This window comes from Salvelinus sp. IW2-2015, linkage group LG6.1 (genome assembly GCF_002910315.2).
Source record: "Salvelinus sp. IW2-2015 linkage group LG6.1, ASM291031v2, whole genome shotgun sequence".
Classification (NCBI taxonomy): domain Eukaryota; kingdom Metazoa; phylum Chordata; class Actinopteri; order Salmoniformes; family Salmonidae; genus Salvelinus; species Salvelinus sp. IW2-2015.
The window spans coordinates 18187919-18208242 of record NC_036845.1 but is presented as its reverse complement, the minus strand read 5'-3'; the positions used below and the strand labels follow the sequence as shown (position 1 = coordinate 18208242).

Genomic DNA, 20324 nt, shown 5'->3' with positions numbered 1-20324 from the left:
CTATACACAACACATAACGGGCTGTTATAAAAAGCAGACTCCCATTCTGTGATATTTATAGACATTTTCTATCATTTAAATGAATCACAAACACCCATCTATTCTGGAAGAATGCCACTTAGAAATGCATGATGAGCCCAGTTCAACTGTCTACACTCTAAACTCACCATAAACCAAAATATAAGGTGTGGGACTTTGAGAAATAACTTCAATGATTTAATTTAATGCAGATTCACGTAATAAAAAAACGAATGGTAATAATTCCCGATTTGTCTGTGTTTGCTCAATGTGCCTTCTGTCTGCTCGAACAGATAAGAGGAGTGGCTCAGAGCAACGTATCATCCAACGGGGGATCTTCGAGGGTACTAGGGGGCTACATGCGGAGAGAGAGAGAGAGAGGCTGCCAGTAGCACCCCGAGTTGTGTGCCAGCAATGAGCACGGTGTGTGGAAGCCATTTCTAAGTCATTTCGAAGCCCTACTAGATTCTCGAACATCGCTGTGAGGGGAATTCATTTCATGGCTGCTTTTTTCGGATGGCTTCCCCCTCGCCGCCAGTTTGAACAAACGACAGATTCGAGGTGAAGTGAGCCAGAGTTCAGCCAAAACATTTCAACTCTTAAAGTGTTGATGCTTTTCAGACTCCACAAATGTTGTTTCAGACTCCTTATTTCGTTCTAGTCCGTAGATCTAACTAGCAGATACGTCATACTGTAGTTGTAGCCTAGAATATCTCTTGAACAAATATTTATTTTCCATGAGATGGAAACTTGTCTTTGACATGAGGTTCACACGAGGAAAACGACAGGAAAAGTGCTTTTCAATATTTGCAGAACATCGGTCTTGCTTTTGAACCAGGCGTGAAAGACGTCGCCTGGCTACCCAGACTCCTTGCTCCAGCCAAATGCTACACCACACCCATGGACGTTAGTTTCTTCTCCACAATGAGTCTGGATCGGAGTGCCTCATCGACCCCTCACCGAATTCAAACACATTCGGGGCCGTCTTATTGGTCCAGAAACCAATGGGTTGGGCCAGAGCCAGAACACAAGGGGGTAAAGCGTCAGTTTGGAAAATTGCCATTGGCGTTGATACTCTGATTGGTTAGAGACGATCCAATCGCTGATGACTTTGTTTTGTACAACACCCCTCGTGCCCCTCTTCACCACAAACAATTTCAATGATGGCAGTCTCAGACTAAAGTATGTAGTGAACGACAGAGCAGTGGAATAATTTTGTGTGAGTCATCAGGCTATGAAAGACAAGCATGTCCTACTTTACTACCAAGTATTCTGAAAAAAAAAAGTATGAATACTTTTTCCATTTTACTGGACTAAACTATTTGACCTCACTCTCAATTCACTGAAATCCCCGAAAATGACAACAGTGACAATTCTGCCTGGAAATGAGACAGAGCAGGCAAAACAGTTGAAATGACACTGTTACAACCAGGAACTGGTTGAAATGACGACAGTATGACGTCATTTCGATGTAATGTCCCACAATGTCCAGCGCTATTTCCTCGTAATATCCAGCTCTCATCCTCCCTCTCCCAGTGTATCTGTGCATCTACAGCCAAACACACCTAGTGCAGAATAGGCAGGTTGTGGTGTGCAGTGATGAAGCACCTCTTAGCACTAAGCATGCATGGCCTCAGGCCTAGTGATATGACACTAGCCCAGTAGCTGTAAACACCAGTCCTCAGCTCTTCCTGGCTGGCTACTGAGAACAGACTGTACTTGGACTCAGGCTTCAAACCTCTCCTCTCAGTCTCAAACTATGGTTTGAAATGTAGACTAGGCTAGGGCTGACTGTTCAGGTGAAATATGGTTGCTGCGCTGATCAGCACTTGGGTGCATGCTTCATGTCAATAGTGGAAGGGGTGAGCTAGGCTTGCATAGGGTAATAAGTATTGGCAATAAGAATGAAATAATTCTGTGTTTGTGACAATGGACGGTTGTGCGAATGTGTGTGTGTGCCAGGGTCGGGGGGAATTCCACCTAAACTCAAGTCAGGAATTGAATTGTATTTATACATTTTATGGAGAGGAACCCATGTGCAATTCAATATATTAATTGAATTGGAATTGACCCCCAACCCTGATGTGAGTGAGTGAGGGAGTGACTGAGTGGGCCCTTACCTGACATGGAGGTAGGCAGGATAGCCTGGCCCACCAGGCCTTGCTGCAGCAGGTTCTGGTCAAACTGGCCTGCAAGGACCTGGTTGGCTGGGAGGTAGATGTTATGGTCTGTGGTAGTAGCCTGGAGCAGGCCCACAGGGTGCAGGGTCTCTGGGTTAACCGGGTGCTGCTGCTGGTTCTGGTTACTTCTGGATGACGCCGCTCGCTTGGCCTTCCGACCCTCTGAGCTGGGCCGGTAGTGACACTGGATGTGGGTCTTGCGGTGGCCTGAGGTGCGGAAGCGGAGCTCGCAGAAGGGGCATTTGAAGGGCTTGGAGCCCGTGTGGAGACGCATGTGGACTTTCAGACTCCCTTTGGTGGAAAAGGATGTGTTGCACATGTGACAGTTGAACAGCTTCTGACCTGCAGGGAGAGAACAGAATGATAGCATTGTTAACGGTAGGTTTCTTCTTGTTTTCCCCTATAGTATGTAGCCCTAACGGGGCTTTACTGTGTTCCACCGATTCTCATTGTTTGACATGGTAGGTTTGGCAATAATGTGTCTGAGGTCTGGGATCGAGTGAGGTTTGTTTGGAGTGGGGGTTGGGTGTTAGGTCCAAAATGTGTATTGTGACTCTAGATTGATGTGAACCAATAAAAAATATATATATTCTCAAAGAACTTTTGCCAATGATGTCCTGAAACAGAGAGTTTGAATGTCGTTGTTCCATTGATGAACGTTTCACACCTCCGTTCTGACTGGCTGACAAGACGCCTTTTCCTCGATTTCTCCCCGAGAGTACCAATAAAACGAGTCACTTTTCTAATTACTGCAGTTCCAAAAGTTAATTCAGACGTCCCTACAGAGAATACTAATCCACAGCTCTTCAACAATAACTTGGGACTATTAGGCCTACTTAGCTAATGTCTGGGCCTTCTCATTAATCAGGGAGAATGAGTGTGTCTGCTCCAGGGTCAGAGTGTCAAACCACAGTAATTACCAAAAGAGAACAAGGTGTGAGGAGATATCTCCTATTATCCCTTGAATAACAAAACTTTTCTGCTGCCATCTTGCGCCGGCGATCAAACCTACAACTCCGTCCCATAAATCACCGGGCACAATTACTCCCCACGGCTCCGTTAGACGATAAGACATGCAAATGAGGCAGATTTAAATATTGTTCATAGTAAATTAGGACTACGTATCCAAGAATTTATAAACTCTTGTTTTTGAGTACGGATCCGCTTTCACTGCATTTACTGTGTGTAACTATTAATGTAACTATTAAATCATGGATCAAAGTGCACTCTACACCCAGAGTTGGACCATATTGAGAACATATTGCAGCTAATGTAGTAACAACCCTAACATCACTTAAGCTAATTAACAGGGACAGATCGGCCTACGCTACTCCCACGGTGGCATTTGAACTAATGTTTCCCTCCTACGGTGTTCCCTCTGATCCCTCCCACTCCATCTGATCAGGTGGAGTGGAAGTACACACGGTGCACTACACGCTGACCTGTGTGGGTCTTTATGTGGCAGTCCAGGGTGGACTTCACGGTGAAGTTCTTCCCACACTCGTCACACTTGTAAGGACGCTCTCCTGTGTGGATCCGGATATGTCTAGAGAGAGCGAGGAGGGAGGGAGAGAAAGAGCGAGAAAGTTACTCGTGAACATTCCTGTTAGAATGGAGAGCGTGTCAGGGGAACGCTTTAGGTTAAGTTTCAGAGTCTAAGAATTAATTAAAAATAAGTTATTTAACTTAAAAGAAGATTAATTAAAAGAAGGTTCACATTCTTTTCATAAAAAAATACAGTGTAACACACAATGCATTTATCACCTGTGGCCATTCTGATGTTTTCCTATTTTAATTTGGCATGCTTTGTGCTTACCAAGGCTCCCAGGAAATTAAACACATGCTCTCCTGAATTTGAATCTGCAAGGTTCAGGCACAAGGCCACTGACTCAGCAAAATTGTTAGTTTACTCCCTCTCATAACCCGAGCAGGGATACGTTTATTTTTATATTATGACATTTTTTGCTGACAAAGCAGAAAGTTTCCTATGAGAATGGGTAGCTTGTCAGGGTAACTTGTCTTTGTCAAAAACACGTCAGCTTTATTGTTTTGATAAAAGAGCACCATGAAATGAAGTGAATACATCTTTGTTGCAGCCATCCATGGGGTGTTGCTGTCATTTCCCCTTGTTTTCGGTAGGCTTAGTGACTCGATAATTATATGAGGCTACTTTTGAAGCGCTTCCGAAATGAAAAGCTAAGCCTATCCCATAAATAATTCCATACGGCCTTGAGTTATGGCTGGTCGGACGAAGCCATAATGATCATTACTTAAGATCTGACAAGCTCATTACTTAATATCTTAATAGCCCAATCTAATATTCCTCGCCATTAATTGCAATCAAACTTTTATGGTCCAATAAAACTGAAGTTCATTTCAGTGAAACCTATTCTCTTGGTAGCAGAACATTTTATGCTCGGATTGCAATGAATGAACGGACCCGAAAATGTCACTAACTTAAAGTTACTGCCCGAAAACACTGCACTAAAGAAATGAGCAGTTGATATGGCACCTCTGTCCATTTCATCGCAGTATTTCGTCTTCTTCTTCTTACAAGATGACTCCATAAAACAATGGGACAATTCCAGCTGTCAAACTAGATCCTACCTCTCCTCACTCCGCTCCGCTCATGTTAAGCGGAGGCATCATTCCTTAAAGGGGCAATCTGTGATTGCTACGCTCAATATATAGACCCATTGATTTTTGAAGAACATCACATGCCTCATGAGCTTAGTTCAACTGTCGTACCCCATCAGAAAGCTAAATCTAACATTGTTTTACTCCAATGTTTGTAAACAATGTAGTTGTAAACAAACACTGTATAGCCTCAAAACACGATTTAAAATATACATTTGCAATATACATGGTCAGTCCTTGCATCCAAACATCTTTCTTTGAATTTGAGAGTGGTTACATTTCTCCAGACCCATCACTCAGCCGTTTTACCCAAACAGTGTTATACAATGTTATTGTTTGAACTGCAGATTGACGCTTTAAGAAACATTTCGCACTGTCACGCACTGTTCACACACCGGTGCAACACTAGTGCCAAACAAGAGGGAAATGAAGAGGGAAACAACTCATTTCTCCAGCGCCTGACGGTGACAATCGTTCACAGGGGAGATAAACAAATAACATTGGCTGTTTAACAGCTTGTTCGGCGGTGATCTCACGAATGAACTCCCCAGTAAACACGTGTGTGTGTATTGGCAGGTGATAAGCACCCCAATAACACGAACCCTGTCAGACAGCCTGTGAGAGCTGTGGGCTGTGTTAATAACTTCAGATAGGATCTATTGTGGAGCCCCTCTCAGAGCAGAGGTCTGCAGTAGAAACTGTTGTAGTGACTGGGAGGAGGGCTCTTCTTCTGGGAGAGAGGTTGGGTCAGGGCTGCAGTTTGGAGCCTGTTCAGGGCCCTGTAATTGGGCTCTCTGTAGTGGAGGGCTCTTCTGGGATATAGGATGGGGTGGGGAGACAATGAGCTGGGCATTGCTCTTTGAGAGGTCCAGGAGGAGAGGGCGGCTGGAACGACAAGGTAACTCTTCAACCGCTGGGAAAGACAATCATGACAGAATAATGTGAAGGAGAGAGAGAGCGAGAGAGAGTGAGAGAGCGGTGGAGATGGACGTAGACTCACGGGCTGGACTGCACCTGAACATGACTACAGAGAGGAGCCCCTCTGAAGAGCTCAGAGAGGTGGGGGAAACTTCAACCCCAAGAGCAAGATATTCAGAGACATAGAGAGAGAGTCTGAGTCGCTCAGAGTCAGCGCATGAGGAGGAATAGGACCAGGGCCTAAACGAACACCTGCCATGTCTATTTCAGCAGCCACGTTGTCGGGTAGTCAGGGCTCCACAGTGCAAGCATTTCACTCACATTCGCCAATAAAAAAAGAGTTTGAAGTCAAGTATGATCACATTTATAGCAAAATAAATGCTGCAGTAGCTGTTTTCAAAGTGTTTCTGTCATTTTGTTTCAAAGCTGGTAGATAAATCACACAAAGAACTACAAATCCTATAATGTCCCACCTCGCGCAACACTGCTCGGCTGGGGAGCTGTGTACACTGGGATTGAAGAGCTGAAGATTCATTTTTAGATGTGCTGCGCACAGGCATACAAGTTAGTCTGATTTACTCAAAAGTCTACTAAAGTAAGGCTTGTTCTTGGCTATTTACATTATTTTGTTCACACACCAGGTTGTTTTTCAACGCTAGTTTGCTTCAACTGCTAGTGAAGACACATTTAAAAAATAAATAAAAAATAAATATATTTCACCTTTATTTAAACCAGGTAAGCTAGTTGAGAACAAGTTCTCATTTACAACTGCGACCTGGCCAAGATAAAGCAAAATAGTGTGACACAAACAACAACACAGAGTTACACATAAACAAGCGTAGTCAATAACACAATAGAAAAAAATAAAGTCTATATAGAGTATGTGCAAATGGCATGAGGTGGTAAGGCAATAAATAGGCCATAGAAGCGAAGTAATTACAATTTAGCAAATTAACACTGGAGTGATAGATGAGCAGATGATGATGTGCAAGTAGAAATACTGGTGTGCAAAAGAGCAGAAAAGTAAATAAAAACAATATGGGGATGAGGTAGGTAGATTGGGTGGGCTATTTACAGATGGGCTATGTACAGCTGCAGCGATCGGTTAGCTGCTCAGATAGCTGATGTTTAAAGTTAGTGAGGGAAATATAAGTCTACAGCTTCAGCGATTTTTGCAATTCGTTCCAGTCATTAGCAGCAGAGAACTGGAAGAAAAGGCGGCCAAAGGAGGTGTTGGCTTTGGGGATGACTAGTGAGATACACCTGCTGGAGCGCGTGCTGCGGGTGGGTGTAGCCATCGTGACCAGTGAACTGAGATAAGGCGGCACTTTACCTAGCATAGCCTTGTAGATGACCTGGAGCCAGTGGGTCTGGCGACGAATATGTAGCGAGGGCCAGCCGACGAGAGCATACAGGTCGCAGTGGTGGGTGGTATAAGGGGATTTGGTGACAAAACGGATGGCACTGTGATAGACTGCATCCAATTTCCTAAGTAGAGTGTTGGAGGCTATTTTGAAAATTAGGCCCTCCGATTTGACACACTGAACTCAGTCTGAGAAGTAGTTGGTGAACCAGGTGAGGCAGTCATTTGAGAAACCAAGGCTGTTGAGTCTGCCGATAAGAATACGGTGATTGACAGAGTCAAAAGCCTTGGCCAGGTCGATAAAGACGGCTGCACAGTACTGTCTTTTATCGATGGCGGTTATGATATCGTTTAGTACCTTGAGCGTGGCTGAGGTGCACCCGTGACCAGCTTGAAAACCGGATTGCACAGCGGATAAGTTAGGGTGGGATTCGAAATGGTCAGTGATCTGTTCATTAACTTGGCTTTCGAAGACTTTAGAAAGGCAGGGCAGGATGGATATAGGTCTATAATAGTTTGGGTCTAGAGTGTCACCCCCTTTGAAGAGGGGAATGACTGCGGCAGCTTTCCAATCTTTAGGGATCTCAGACAATACGAAAGAGGTTGAACAGACTGGTAATAGGGGTTGCAACAATGGCGGCGGATAATTTTAGAAAGAGAGGGTCCAGATTGTCTAGCCCAGCTGATTTGTACGGGTCCAGGTTTTGCAGCTCTTTCAGAACATCAGCTATCTGGATTTTGGTGAAGGAGAAGATGGGGAGGCTTGGGCAAGTAGCTGCGGGGGGTGCGTAGCTGTTGGCCAGCCGTAGAGAAATGCTTATTGAAATTCTCGATTATTGTGGATTCATCAGTGGTGACAGCGTTTCCTAGCCTCAGTGCTGTAGGCAGCTGGGAGGAGGTGCTCTTATTCTCTATGGACTTTACAGTGTCCCAAAACGTTTTGGAGTTAGAGCTACAGAATGCAAATTTCTGTTTGAAAAAGCTAGCGTTTGCTTTCCTGACTGACTGCGTGTATTGGTTCCTGGCTTCCCTGAAAAGTTGCACATCGCGGGGACTATTCAATGCTAGTGCAGTCCGCCACAGGATGTTTTTGTGCTGGTTCGAGGGCAGTCAGGTCTGGAGTGAACCAAGGGCTATATCTGTTCTTAGTTTTACATTTTTTGAAAGGGGCATGCTTATTTAAGATGGTGAGGAAATTACTGTTAAAGAACGACTAGAGCGGCATGAATGCCCTGGTTGCCATGGTAACCTCCCTCCCTTAAAGGAAAAATCCACCCAAAACCACTAATTCCTATAATTTACAGTGTTAAATAACAATATTATGTGAGAACAATATTTTTGTGAACAAATGTTTTATTTTATTGTTATAATAAGGTTGGTACCAACATGTGAAAATGGATGTGGAAACATGGAAATCTGTTCAGCATGTGAAGTAACTAGTTAGTTGTAAAATTGCCAAAACAAACGGCACTATCAATTTAGAAGTCTACAATCTCACCATGTTCAACCTGCAGTCTGACATTCACAACAGCACCATGCAATGCCCCCTGGACTGAAGAGGCAGAAAAAAAAGGAGAAATGTGCTAGACCCTCTCTTCAATTACACATTTCTCCAGGTAGGAATATCGCAAAAATATGATCAATGGCTCAATCGAAGACAACCTCTCGCGTTATGACATCGGCCAGTATTTAAATCTGACATGTATGACAGATGTTTTTGTGATCTAAAAGTCATATTCCTATTAACTTCCAGTGTAGTGAGATGCTTCATACCCGCCGAAATTCTGCCTCCTTGAACAGCGATAGCTCAGATACACATGAAAACATGAAATGACCCAGGGAATCGATAGAACATCGCTCAAAATGGGTGAATCTTTCCTTTAAAGGGGCAGCTGATTTTTTTTGTCTCATCTGTGATATTTTGATTAAAAGACTAAGGTCACAAAAAATGAAATAGCATTGGGCAATATTCCACATCACTTCTTACTAGTAGTACATTTCTTATTTTAGAAGCATGCTCCTCTGTTTTGGGGGGGAAGGTTTTGGTGTAATTATGGAGAAAAAAACATTTTGGCTAGTTAAAATTTTAAATCTACCTGCCACAGAATGGCTGGCGGAACTAAACGTTAGTTTCAGGCCCTGAATAGGACAGAAAGTAGATGAAGAGAGAGTGAGAAAGAGCATATAAGAGAGTACAGGACAGAGGGAGACAGTTCTCCGACACTCAGCTCACCTGACGAGGTCGCTGGGCTTCTTGAAGCTCTTGGGGCAGAAGTTACAGCAGTTGGCGAACTTGGGCTCCGTCTCCAGCTCCACCGCCTTGTCCTTGATCTCGCTGATGCGGTCGCGCTCCGCCGCCGACTGGGCCAGCACCTTCTCCGACACTGACGCCTCGTCACCAGGGTCATTCTTGGCCAGCTCCTCCGCCTGCTCCTCGGTGAAGGTTATGATGTTGGCCCGGTTCCTTTTCATCACGGTCTGCTCGCCCTCCTCTTCCTCCTCGCCGTCCTCATCCTCCAGCCCTGCGAGGGGAGAGACACATAGGAGGAAAGGATTCACATGCTTCTTAAGTGTCACTCAACATCACGCCCACAACTCCAACTCAGACCTGGGTCCATTTCAGATGCATTTCAAATAATTGCTGCTTGTCAATATAAACTTGTCAGGCAGAATATAATCAAATAGAATATTAATAAACGTTCACACTCTATATGGAAGCAGACCAGCTAAAATCAAGCACTTCAAATATTTGGAAACCGTATGTGACCCAGGTCTGCTTTAACTTTTATGTAATCATGGCTGATTGCCTTTTTCTAGGGGTGTCAAACTCATTTTGCCCAGGGGCCAAATTCTTTCTTTGCAAAGGTCTGGAGGTCCAAAGTGAAAATGGTGTATATTGCCTTGGTGTCAAAATCCACATAAAACTTAATGAAAGCTGAATCTCATTTTATCCTCACTTTTCTGCCTGATGGTGAAGCATGATTCATCACTCCATAGAATGCATTTCCACTGCTCCAGATAAGCCCAATGGTGGTGAGCTTTACACCACTCCAGCCTACGCTTGGCATTGTGCATGGTGATCTTAGGCTTGTGCGCGGCTGCTCGGCCATGGAAACCCATCTCATGAAGCACTCGACAGTTATTGTGCTGATGTTGCGTTCAGAGGCAGTTTGACACTCGGAAGTGAGGACAGACTATTTTTTACACACTACACGCTTCAGGGGTCCCATTCTGTGAGCAGATGTGGCCTACCACTTCGCGGCTGAGCCGTTGTTGCTCCTAGACGTTTCCACCTCACAATAACAGCACTTCCAGTTCACCGGGGCAGCTCCAGCAGCGCAGAAATTTGACAAACTGACTTGTTGGAAAGGTGGCATCCTATGACAGTGCCACGTTGAAAGTCACTGAACTCTTCAGTAAGGCCCCTCTAATGATAATGTTTGTCTATGGAGATTGCATGACTTTGTGCTCAATTTTATATACCTGTCAACAACAGGTGTGGCTGAAATAATCAAATCCCCTAATTTGAAGGATTTCTTTGAAGGATTTTGTAAAAACTACATCTCTGTACTTATATAATTAAATGGGACACTGACCAATATGGCTGCCATTATCAGCAAAATCTAGAGCTAAACAGATCTATGACACTAGCCACTCTAAATAAAAAACGTATTGGTCACATACACATATTTAGCAGATGTTATGGTGGGTGTAGCGAAATGCGTGTCTAGTGTATATCTCTATGGCTATGTCCCAAATTCCTCTTCTTCCTCCCTAAGTGTGCACTTGTTCACTTCCCTTCACTGATTTGGAAGGAAATGACTGGTATAACAAATATCATAGAAACTCCTACTAGCCTCCACCAATCCAATGCTTTTAGATTTGTGGGAAGTAGTGAACAAATGCATACTTTAGGTGAAAGGAGATATTATTGGGACACAGCCTATGTCTGTACCTCTGTCCACTTCGGCGTGGTCCTTCTTCAAGTGCTTCCTATACAGCACGTTGTTGCGGAAGCTGTCCTCACACATGTGACACTTGTAGGGCTTCAGGTGGACAACCATGTGGCGGTTCAGACTGCCGTTGGTGGTGAAGGATGTGTCACACATGTTACACTTATAGGCCTTCACTCCTAGGAGCGGGAGCAAAAGAGATGTAGATATCAATGACCATATGTTTCATCAGTGTGTTGACCAATAAGGTTTAGGTTTCCCCAGAGGTGGAACAAGTACCCAATTGCCATACTTGAGTAAAAGTAAAGATACCTTCATAGTAAAATACTCCTTGAGTAAAAGTCTAAAAGTATTTTGTTTTAAATATACTTAAGTATCAAAAGTATTCCTTATATTAAGCAAACAAATGGCACGATTTCTTGTTTTTTAATTTATTTAAGGATAGCCAGGGGCTAATTTTACAAACAAAGCATTTGTGTTTAGTGAGTCTGCCAGATTTGAGGGATACCAGGGATGTTCTCTTGACAAGTGTGTGAATTGGACCAATTTCCTGTATTGCTAAGCATTCAAAATGTAACGAGTACTTTTGGGTGTCAGGGAAAATGTATGGAGTAAAAAGTACATTATTTTCTTTAGGAATGTATTGGAGTAAAAGCAAAAGATTGAAACAGTCAAGGAAAGTACAGATACCCCGCCTCCCGAGTGGCGCAGCGGTCTAAGACACTGCATCACAGTGCTAGACCCAAGTTCTATCCGGGGCTGTATCACAATCAGCTGCGATCTGGAGTCTAATAGGGCAGCGCACACTTAGCCCAGCATCGTCCGGGTTCGGGGAGGGTTTGGCCGGGAGGGCTTTATTTGGCTCATTGCGCTTTAGTGACTCCTTGTGGAGGGCCGGGCACCTGCAGGCTGACCTCGGTCGTCAGTTGAACGCTGTTTCCTCCGACACATTGGTGCGGCTGGATTCCGGGTTAAGCGGGCAGGTGTTAACCGCTCTAGGCTAGGGGGCGGTATTTTCACGTCCGGATGAAAAGCATGCCCAAAGTAAACTACCTGCTACTCAGGCCCAGAAGCTAGGATATGCATATTATTAGTAGATTTGGATAGAAAACACTCTGAAGTTTCTAAAACTGTTTGAATGATGTCTGTGAGTATAACAGAACTTATTTGGCAGGCGAAACCCCGAGAACAAACCATCCAGTAAAAAAATGTTTTGAGGTCACTCTCTTTTCAATTAGTTTTCTATGGGGATCTGGATTTCTAAGGCACTTGCTTGCAGTTCCTATCGCTTCCACTGGATGTCAACAGTCTTTAGAAATTGGTTGATGTTTTTCCTTTGTGTAATGAAGAAGTAGCCCTTTTCAGAACGAGGGTCGAGTGAAGTGTACTGTTTGTTAGAGGCGCGTGACCTGAAAGCACGCTCCACTTTGTTTTCGTCCGGTATTGAACGCAGTTTATCCCGTCTTAAATTTTATCGATTATTTATGTAAAAAAATACATAAAGTTGTATTAGGAAAGTTGTTTGAAATGTTTGGACAAAGATTACAGGTAACTTATGAGGTATTTTGTAGTTATGTTGAGCGAGTTGGAACCAGTGTTTTTCTTGATCAAACGCGCCAAATAAATTGACATTTTGGATATATAACGACGGAGTTAATCGAACAAAAGGACCATTTGTGATATTTATGGGACATATTGGAGTGCCAACAGAAGAAGCTCGTCAAAGGTAAGGCATGAATTATATCTTTATTTCTGAGTTTCATGTCGCGCCTGGCGGGTTGAATTATGATTGTCTGTGTTTGTTTGGTGGGGTGCTATCCTCAGATAATCGCATGGTTTGCTTTCACCGTAAAGCCTTTTTGAAATCTGACACATTGGCTGGATTAACAACAAGTGTAGCTTTAATTTGGTGTATTGCATGTGTGATTTCATGAAAGTTTAACATTTATAGTAATTTAATTTGAATTTGGCGCTCTGCCATTTCACTGGATGTTGTCAAATCGATCCCGTTAAAGGGATTTGATCCTTAAGAAGTTTTAATTGAAAAGTCCCTCTTTGCCATGTAAATAAACTGAATCCCCCAAAAAACATTTACACTGCATTTCAGCCCTGCCACAAAAAGACCAGCTGACATCATGTCAGTGATTCTCTCGTTAACACAGGTGTGAGTGTTGACGAGGACAAGGCTGGAGATCACTCTGTCATGCTGACTGAGTTCAAATAACAGACTGGAAGCTTCAAAAGGAGGGTGGTGCTTGGAATCATTGTTCTTCCTCTGTCACCCATGGTTACCTGAAAGGAAACACGTGCCATCATCATTGCTTTGCACAAAAAGGGCTTCACAGGCAAGGATATTGCTGCCAGTAAGATTGCACCTAAATCAACCATTTATCGGATCATCAAGAACTTCAAGGAGAGCGGTTCAATTGTTGTGAAGAAGGCTTCAGGGCGCCCAAGAAAGTCCAGCAAGCGCCAGGACCGTCTCCTAAAGCTTATTCAGCTGCGGGATTGGGGCACCACCAGTACAGAGCTTGCTCAGGAATGGCAGCAGGCAGGTGTGAGTGCATCTGACTTTTGGAGGATGGCCTGGTGTCAAGAAGGGCAGCAAAGAAGCCACTTCTCTCCAGGAAAAACATCAGGGACAGACTGATATTCTGCAAACGGTACAGGGATTGGACTGCTGAGGACTGGGGTAAAGTCATTTTCTCTGATGAATCCCCTTTTCGATTGTTTGGGGCATCTGGAAAAAAGCTTGTCCGGAGAAGACAAGGTGAGCGCTACCATCAGTCCTGTGTCGTGCCTACAGTAAGCATCCTGAGACCATTCATGTGTGGGGTTGCTTCTCAGCCAAGGGAGTGGGCTCACTCACAATTTTGCCTAAGAACACAGCCATGAATAAAGAATGGTACCAACACATCCTCCGAGAGCAACTTCTCCCAACCATCCAGGAACAGTTTGGTGATGAACAATGCCTTTTCCAGCATGATGGAGCACCTTGCCATAAGGCAAAAGTGATAACTAAGTGGCTCGGGGAACAAAACATAGATATTTTGGGTCCATGGTCATGAAACTACCCAGACCTTAATCCCATTGAGAACTTGTGGTCAATCCTCAAGAGGCGGGTGGACAAACAAAAACCCACAAATTCTGACAAACTCCAAGCATTGATTATGCAAGAATGGGCTGCCATCAGTCAGGATGTGGCCCAGAAGTTAATTGACAGCATGCCAGGGCGGATTGCAGAAGTCTTGAAAAAGAAGGGTCAACACTCAACATCAACTTCATGTAATTGTCAATAAAAGCCTTTGACACTTATGAAATGCTTGTAATTATACTTCAGTATTCCATAGTAACATCTGATAAAAATATCTAAAGACACTGAAGCAGCAAACTTTGTGAAAATGTATATTTGTGTCATTCTCAAAACTTTTGGCCACGACTGTACAATCATTGAGATGAGATTGGAGATGTTGGTTAGAGCTGCCCTGCCCTATAAAAAACTCACAAAATTTGAGTTTGCTATTCAACAAGAAGCATTGCCCTAATGTGAACCATGCCTTGAACAAAAAGAGATCTCAGAAGACCTAAGATAAAGAATTGTTGACTTGCATAAAGCTGGAAAGGGTTACAGAAGTATCTCTAAAAGCCTTGATGTTCATCAGTCCACGGTAAGACAAATTGTCTATAAATGGAGAAAGTTCAGGGCCTGGCCTCAGGGCCTGGACACCTTGCTATCATCGTCAGAAAAATGTATTCCCAAGTTTATCAAGATATTTTGCCTATCTGTCCACCAATTGAAGTTCAACAGAAGTTGGGTGATGCAATAGGACAACAACCCAAAAACAGAATGGCTTCAACAGAAGAAAATACGCCTTCTGGAGGGGCCCAGAAGTCCTGACCTCAACCCGATTGAGATGCTGTGGCATGACCTCAAGAGAGCGGTTCACACCAGACATCCCAAGAATATTGCTGAACTGCAACAGTTTTGTTAAAGAGGAATGGTCCAAAATTCCTCATGAATGTTGTGCAGGTATGATCCGCAACTACAGAAAACGTTTGGTTGAGGTTATTGCTGTCAAAGGAGGGTCAACTAGTTATTAAATCCAAGGGTTCACATACTTTTAACACCCTGCACTATGAATGTTTAGACGGGGTGTTCAATAAAGACATGAAAATGTATAACTGTTTGTGCGTTATTAGTTTAAGCAGACTGTGTTTGTCTATTGTTGTGACTTAGATGAAGATCAGATCAAATGTTATGACCAATCTATGCAGAAGTCCAGGTAATTCCAAAGGGTTAACATGCTTTTTCTTGCCACTGTATGCAGGCGTGCTGAGGTACACTGTTCTTACCTGTGTGTGTGTTGAGGTGGGACTTGAGGACCCCTGCTGAGACGAAGCATCGGCCACAAATGTTGCAGCAGTAGGGTTTCTCTCCGGTGTGGGAGCGCACGTGTTGCTTCAGATGGCTGGACTTCTTAAAAGGTTTATTACACATGGTGCACCTGGGGGGAATCAAACACACAGGTCGTGTTCATTAGGAATCAAACTGAAGAAAACAGACTAAAACAGGGAGGGACTAACTGACCACCAAAAGGAAACACTTATTTGGTCTGTTGCAAAACCGTTCCATCGCGTGCCCTAATGAACACGACCATTATATAATAATGTTTCTGTTTCTGTCAATGAGATGTGTATCAATAAAGGTCCTAAAAAGTCACCAATCCTCAGTTAACAATACTGACAACAGGAATCATTTCAAAATTCCACCACCAATTCAGAAAGCAAGTTGGGGTTTATAAAAGTACATTAGACTTTTTGTGAAGAGTGGAATAATTGAAAACCAGACCTTTCTTTGGAAAGGTCACTAACTCAGCCCTATGGCATCTGTTTGTTCTTCCTGTTTGGAAGGTGTGAGTTATGGGTTGAAGCTTTAAAAATGACAGTGTACTGCGGCGCAGCATGCATGGTGCAGCAGAATTCTATGGCACGTTATTTAAGTGTGAACCACTGGTACCATTGATTCTAGTTAGTGCTAGTTTGACTACTATGCATCTTTGAGAAGCATTTGATAGCCTTGAATAGTGGCTGTACTAGAGAACGCAGGCACGTGGGAGACCGGGGCTCAATTCCCCGATGGGGAGGAAGGAGCAGGCTGTCCTTGTAAATAAGAACTTGTTCATAACTGATTCCGTGTGTTATTTCATAGTTGTTTCATAAATGTCTTCACTATTATTCTACAATGTAGAAAATAGTCAAAATAAAGAAAAACCCTGGAATGAGAAGGTGTTTCTAAACTTTTGACTCGTACTTGCTTATTTAATTTGATTAATATTATGTTCTTTCTAGTCCAAGAAAAATGAAAAACCCTCTGGGTTTCCGTTAGAATGGAACGGAAAATATCGCAATGTACAACGTAACGGTCGGGAGTACATTACTGGGCTATTTAGCTAAAGAATCCCTGTGTTGTGCGGGCACGCAGGACACCGGGGTTCAATTCCTCGACGAGGAGGAAGGAGTAGGCTGTCCTTGTAAATAAGAATTTGTTCTTATTAACTGACTTGCCTAGTTAAATAAAGGTTACACTAAGAGCATAACATTTCTTCACCCTAATTTTCGAATTCTAGTCTAACCAACACCCAAACAGAGATTCAGTGAAAATAAAAAATCTCCTTGGTTTATCAAGACCAGTCCCCGTCTCAGAGCAGCGCGAAACGGTGCTAAAATAGTTGTAGGCTATTGCTTCTAAATGAATAATAATAATCAAATTGTTTAAAAAATAACAATATTTTGGAGATGAGCAAGAAAAAGGCCAATCTTGAACATGGGGTGAGACATTGTTACTCATTTGTAAATAAAGCCAGTTTATTATTTAGAATTATTTATTTCTATTTTTAGAGGGAGAGAAACCAAAAACCCACAATCATCTCACGGGTATTGAACCAGCATCTGTAGCAACACAGCTAACAGCTAATGCGCCTGAGTCTAACGTGACCGGTCGGGAGTGGCCTACAGTACTACAGTAAGAGCAAAATAACCCGAACAAAATAAAATAATAAAACCTTAGCGTAACAACAGTTTTAGTAATACTGAAGTCGTCCACAATTATCAGTTTCTATTTAGGTTTATGTCGCCCATTCATTATCAGTTAGAGACACAGTAGGACCCAAAATCATAATCAGTGCTCTAACTCCCCCTTGCGCTGGTCTGGAGCAATGAAGTGGTGACGTAGGGTACTGTACTAAAACACAAATTACCTCTAAGTCCCGCAGCATAAATCACAAAACTTTAAGTGGAGCAACCACTGTCTGCACAGCCTTTAGAATGAGACAGAAAGAGATAATCTCGCCATATATATGAGGTGTATGTGTGTTCTTATCTAAACAGAATGTGGAGTCTAATTTTGATACATATACAGGACTCCATACAGAGCATTACTCCCAAACTGAAGTCACACTATACTCTTTTCTCACTGTTAAAACCTTGGTCTTGACTACATCTGTGTCGTATCTGAAGGAGAAAGTTCAGTAGTTTACAATCTCAAATACATATTCCCCTTATCTATCTACGTCCTCCTTTCTCTTGTTTTGTCTATACCGCTAGTCGTTTCATCCTAGACATGCATTAATAATGCATTGTGCGCTGACGTGATAGGGATTTTGTAAGCCATGGGGAACAACTGAGGGAAAACTGAATAAAAGCATGACGCATTACTCAGTCCCCTTCCCGTCCCACTCTCTGTTTCCACAACGCAACAACATCAGTGGCTAGTGCGTCAGATGTAGCGGAGGACACAAGTTAGTTGGAAAACTAAGAGCTTGTAGCAACACAAGCTGCCACCGTCACCTCTACAGACATCTGACGCACAAGTCAGTCACAAAACAAAAAGCCTGGAGCAACACAATCTGCCACAGTCACCTTTAGAGATAGAAAGCTAGCAGAGTTAACTCATTGTTTGATTCCCAAATGGCAACATGGTCAAAAGTAGTGCACTAGATAGGGGATAGGGTACCATTTGGGACAGTTATTTATTTGAGCAAATTCTAAATAAACATTGTGTCATATACACACAAGATGGCGCCGGAGAACAAGGCTGACGTTTGACACATTCCTAACCAAATTGTGTTTTTTTGTTAGTTTCTTTGTGTTGTTTGTAACTTATTTTGTACATAATGTCGCTGCTACTGTCTCTTATGACCAAAAATAACTTCTGGACATCAGAACTGCGATTACTCACCACGGACTGGCAGAATCCTTTTTTTCTTATTACGAGTCCGACGAGCCCGAAGCGAATGACATACTGCCTTCCCCCGGGAACAGGCCCAGATCCTTGTTATTTGTGTGAAGAGAATGCGGAGAAAAAGGGTCCAGAGGGCAGCCTGCCTTCGGAGAATTCGTAGGCGATCGAATAAAACCCCACTTCCTTCCATTCTGCTAGCAAACGTGCAATCTTTGGAAAATAAAATGACCTACGCGGAAGATTAAACCAGCAATGGGACATTCAAAACTGTAATATCTTATGATTCACAAAGTCGTGGCTGAATGACGACATTATCAACATAGAGCTGGCTGGTTATCCGCTGTTTCGTCAGTACAGAACAGAGGCGTCTGGTAAGACAAGGGGCGGCGGACTATGTATTTTTGTAAACAACAGCTGGTGCACGATTTCTAAAGAAGTCTTGAGCTATTGCTCGCCAGAGGTAGAGTATCTCATGATAAGCTGTAGACCACACTATTTACCTAGAGAATTTTCATCTGTATTTTTTTCGTAGCTGTCTACATACCACCACAGACCGATGATAGCACTAAGACAGCACTGAATGAGCTGTATTCCGCAGGGAAACTTAAATTCATCTTACCAAATTTCTATCAGCATGTTAAATGTGCAACCAGAGGGAAAACAACTCAGGATCACCTTTAACCACACACAGACGCATACAAAGCTCTCCCTTGCCCTCCATTTGGCAAATCTGACCATAATTATATCCTACTGATTCCTGCTTACAAGCAAAAATTAAAGCAGAAAGCACCAGTGACTCGATCAATAAAAAAAGTGGTCGGACGAAGCAAATGCTAAGCTACAGGACTGTTTTGCTAGCAGAGACTGGAATATGTTCCGCGATTCCGCCGATGGCATTGAGGAGTACACTACACCAGTTATTGGCTTCATCAATATGTGCACCGATGACATCATCCCCACATTGACCGTACGTACATACCCCAACCAGAAGCCATGGATTACAGGCAACATCTGCACTGAGCTAAAGGCTAGAGCTGTTGTTTTCAAGGAGCAGGACTCTAAGCCGGAAGCTTATAAGAAATCCCGCTATGCCCTCCGACGAACCATCAAACAGACAAAGAGTCAATACAGGACTAAGATCGAATCGTACTACACCTGCTTTGACGCTCGTCGCATGTGGCAGGGCTTGCAAACCATTACAGACTACAAATGGAAGCACAGACGAGAACTGCCCAGTGACACTAGCCTACTAGACGAGCTAAACTACGTCTATGCTCGCTTCGAGGCAAATAATACTAAAACATGTATGAGAGCACCAGCTGTTCCGGAAGACTGTGATCATGCTCTCAGCAGCCGATGTGAGTAAGACCTTTAAACAGGTCAACATTCACAAGGCCACAGGGCCAGACGGATTACCAGGACGTGTACTGCGAGCATGCGCTGACCAACTGGCAAGTGTCTTCACTGACACTTTAAACCTCTCCCTGTCCGAGTCTGTAATACCAACATGTTTTAAGCAGACAACCATAGTTCTTGTGCCCAAGAACACTAAGGTAACTTGCCTAAATGATTACCGCCCCGTAGCACTCACATCTGTAGCCATGAAGTGCTTTGAAAGGCTGGTCATGGCTCACATCAACACCATTATCCCAGAAACCCTAGACCCACTCCAATTTGCATACCGCCCTAACAGATCCACAGATGATGCAATCCACACTGCCCTTTCCCACCTGGACAAAAGGAACAACTATGTGAGAATGCTGTCCATTGACTACAGCTCAGCGTTCAAAACCATAGTGCCTTCAAAGCTCATCAATAAGCTAAGGACCCTCGGACTAAACACATCCCTCTGCAACTGGATCCTGGACTTCGTGACGGGCCGCCCCCAGGTGGTAAGGGTAGGTAACAACACATCCGCCACGCTGATCCTCAACACAGGGGCCCCTCAGGGGTGCGTTCTCAGTCCCCTCCTGTATTCCCTGTTCACTCATGACTGCACGGCCAGGTACGACTCC

The 20324-nt window shown here is 43.5% G+C and overlaps 1 protein-coding gene across 1 annotated transcript in view; it reads right to left on the bottom strand.

The window, feature by feature from the left end:
- The window catches only part of LOC111964692 (zinc finger protein 236), a 97943-nt gene that overhangs the window by 21788 nt on the left and 55831 nt on the right, over window positions 1–20324 (bottom strand). Inside the window, exons 18-22 of the mRNA XM_070444059.1 lie at window positions 15423–15574; window positions 11072–11248; window positions 9350–9638; window positions 3641–3744; window positions 2139–2540 (exon numbers count right to left, since the gene is read on the bottom strand). Coding sequence (XP_070300160.1) covers window positions 2139–2540; window positions 3641–3744; window positions 9350–9638; window positions 11072–11248; window positions 15423–15574 — 1124 coding nt within the window. The remainder of the gene's footprint in view (window positions 1–2138; window positions 2541–3640; window positions 3745–9349; window positions 9639–11071; window positions 11249–15422; window positions 15575–20324) is intronic.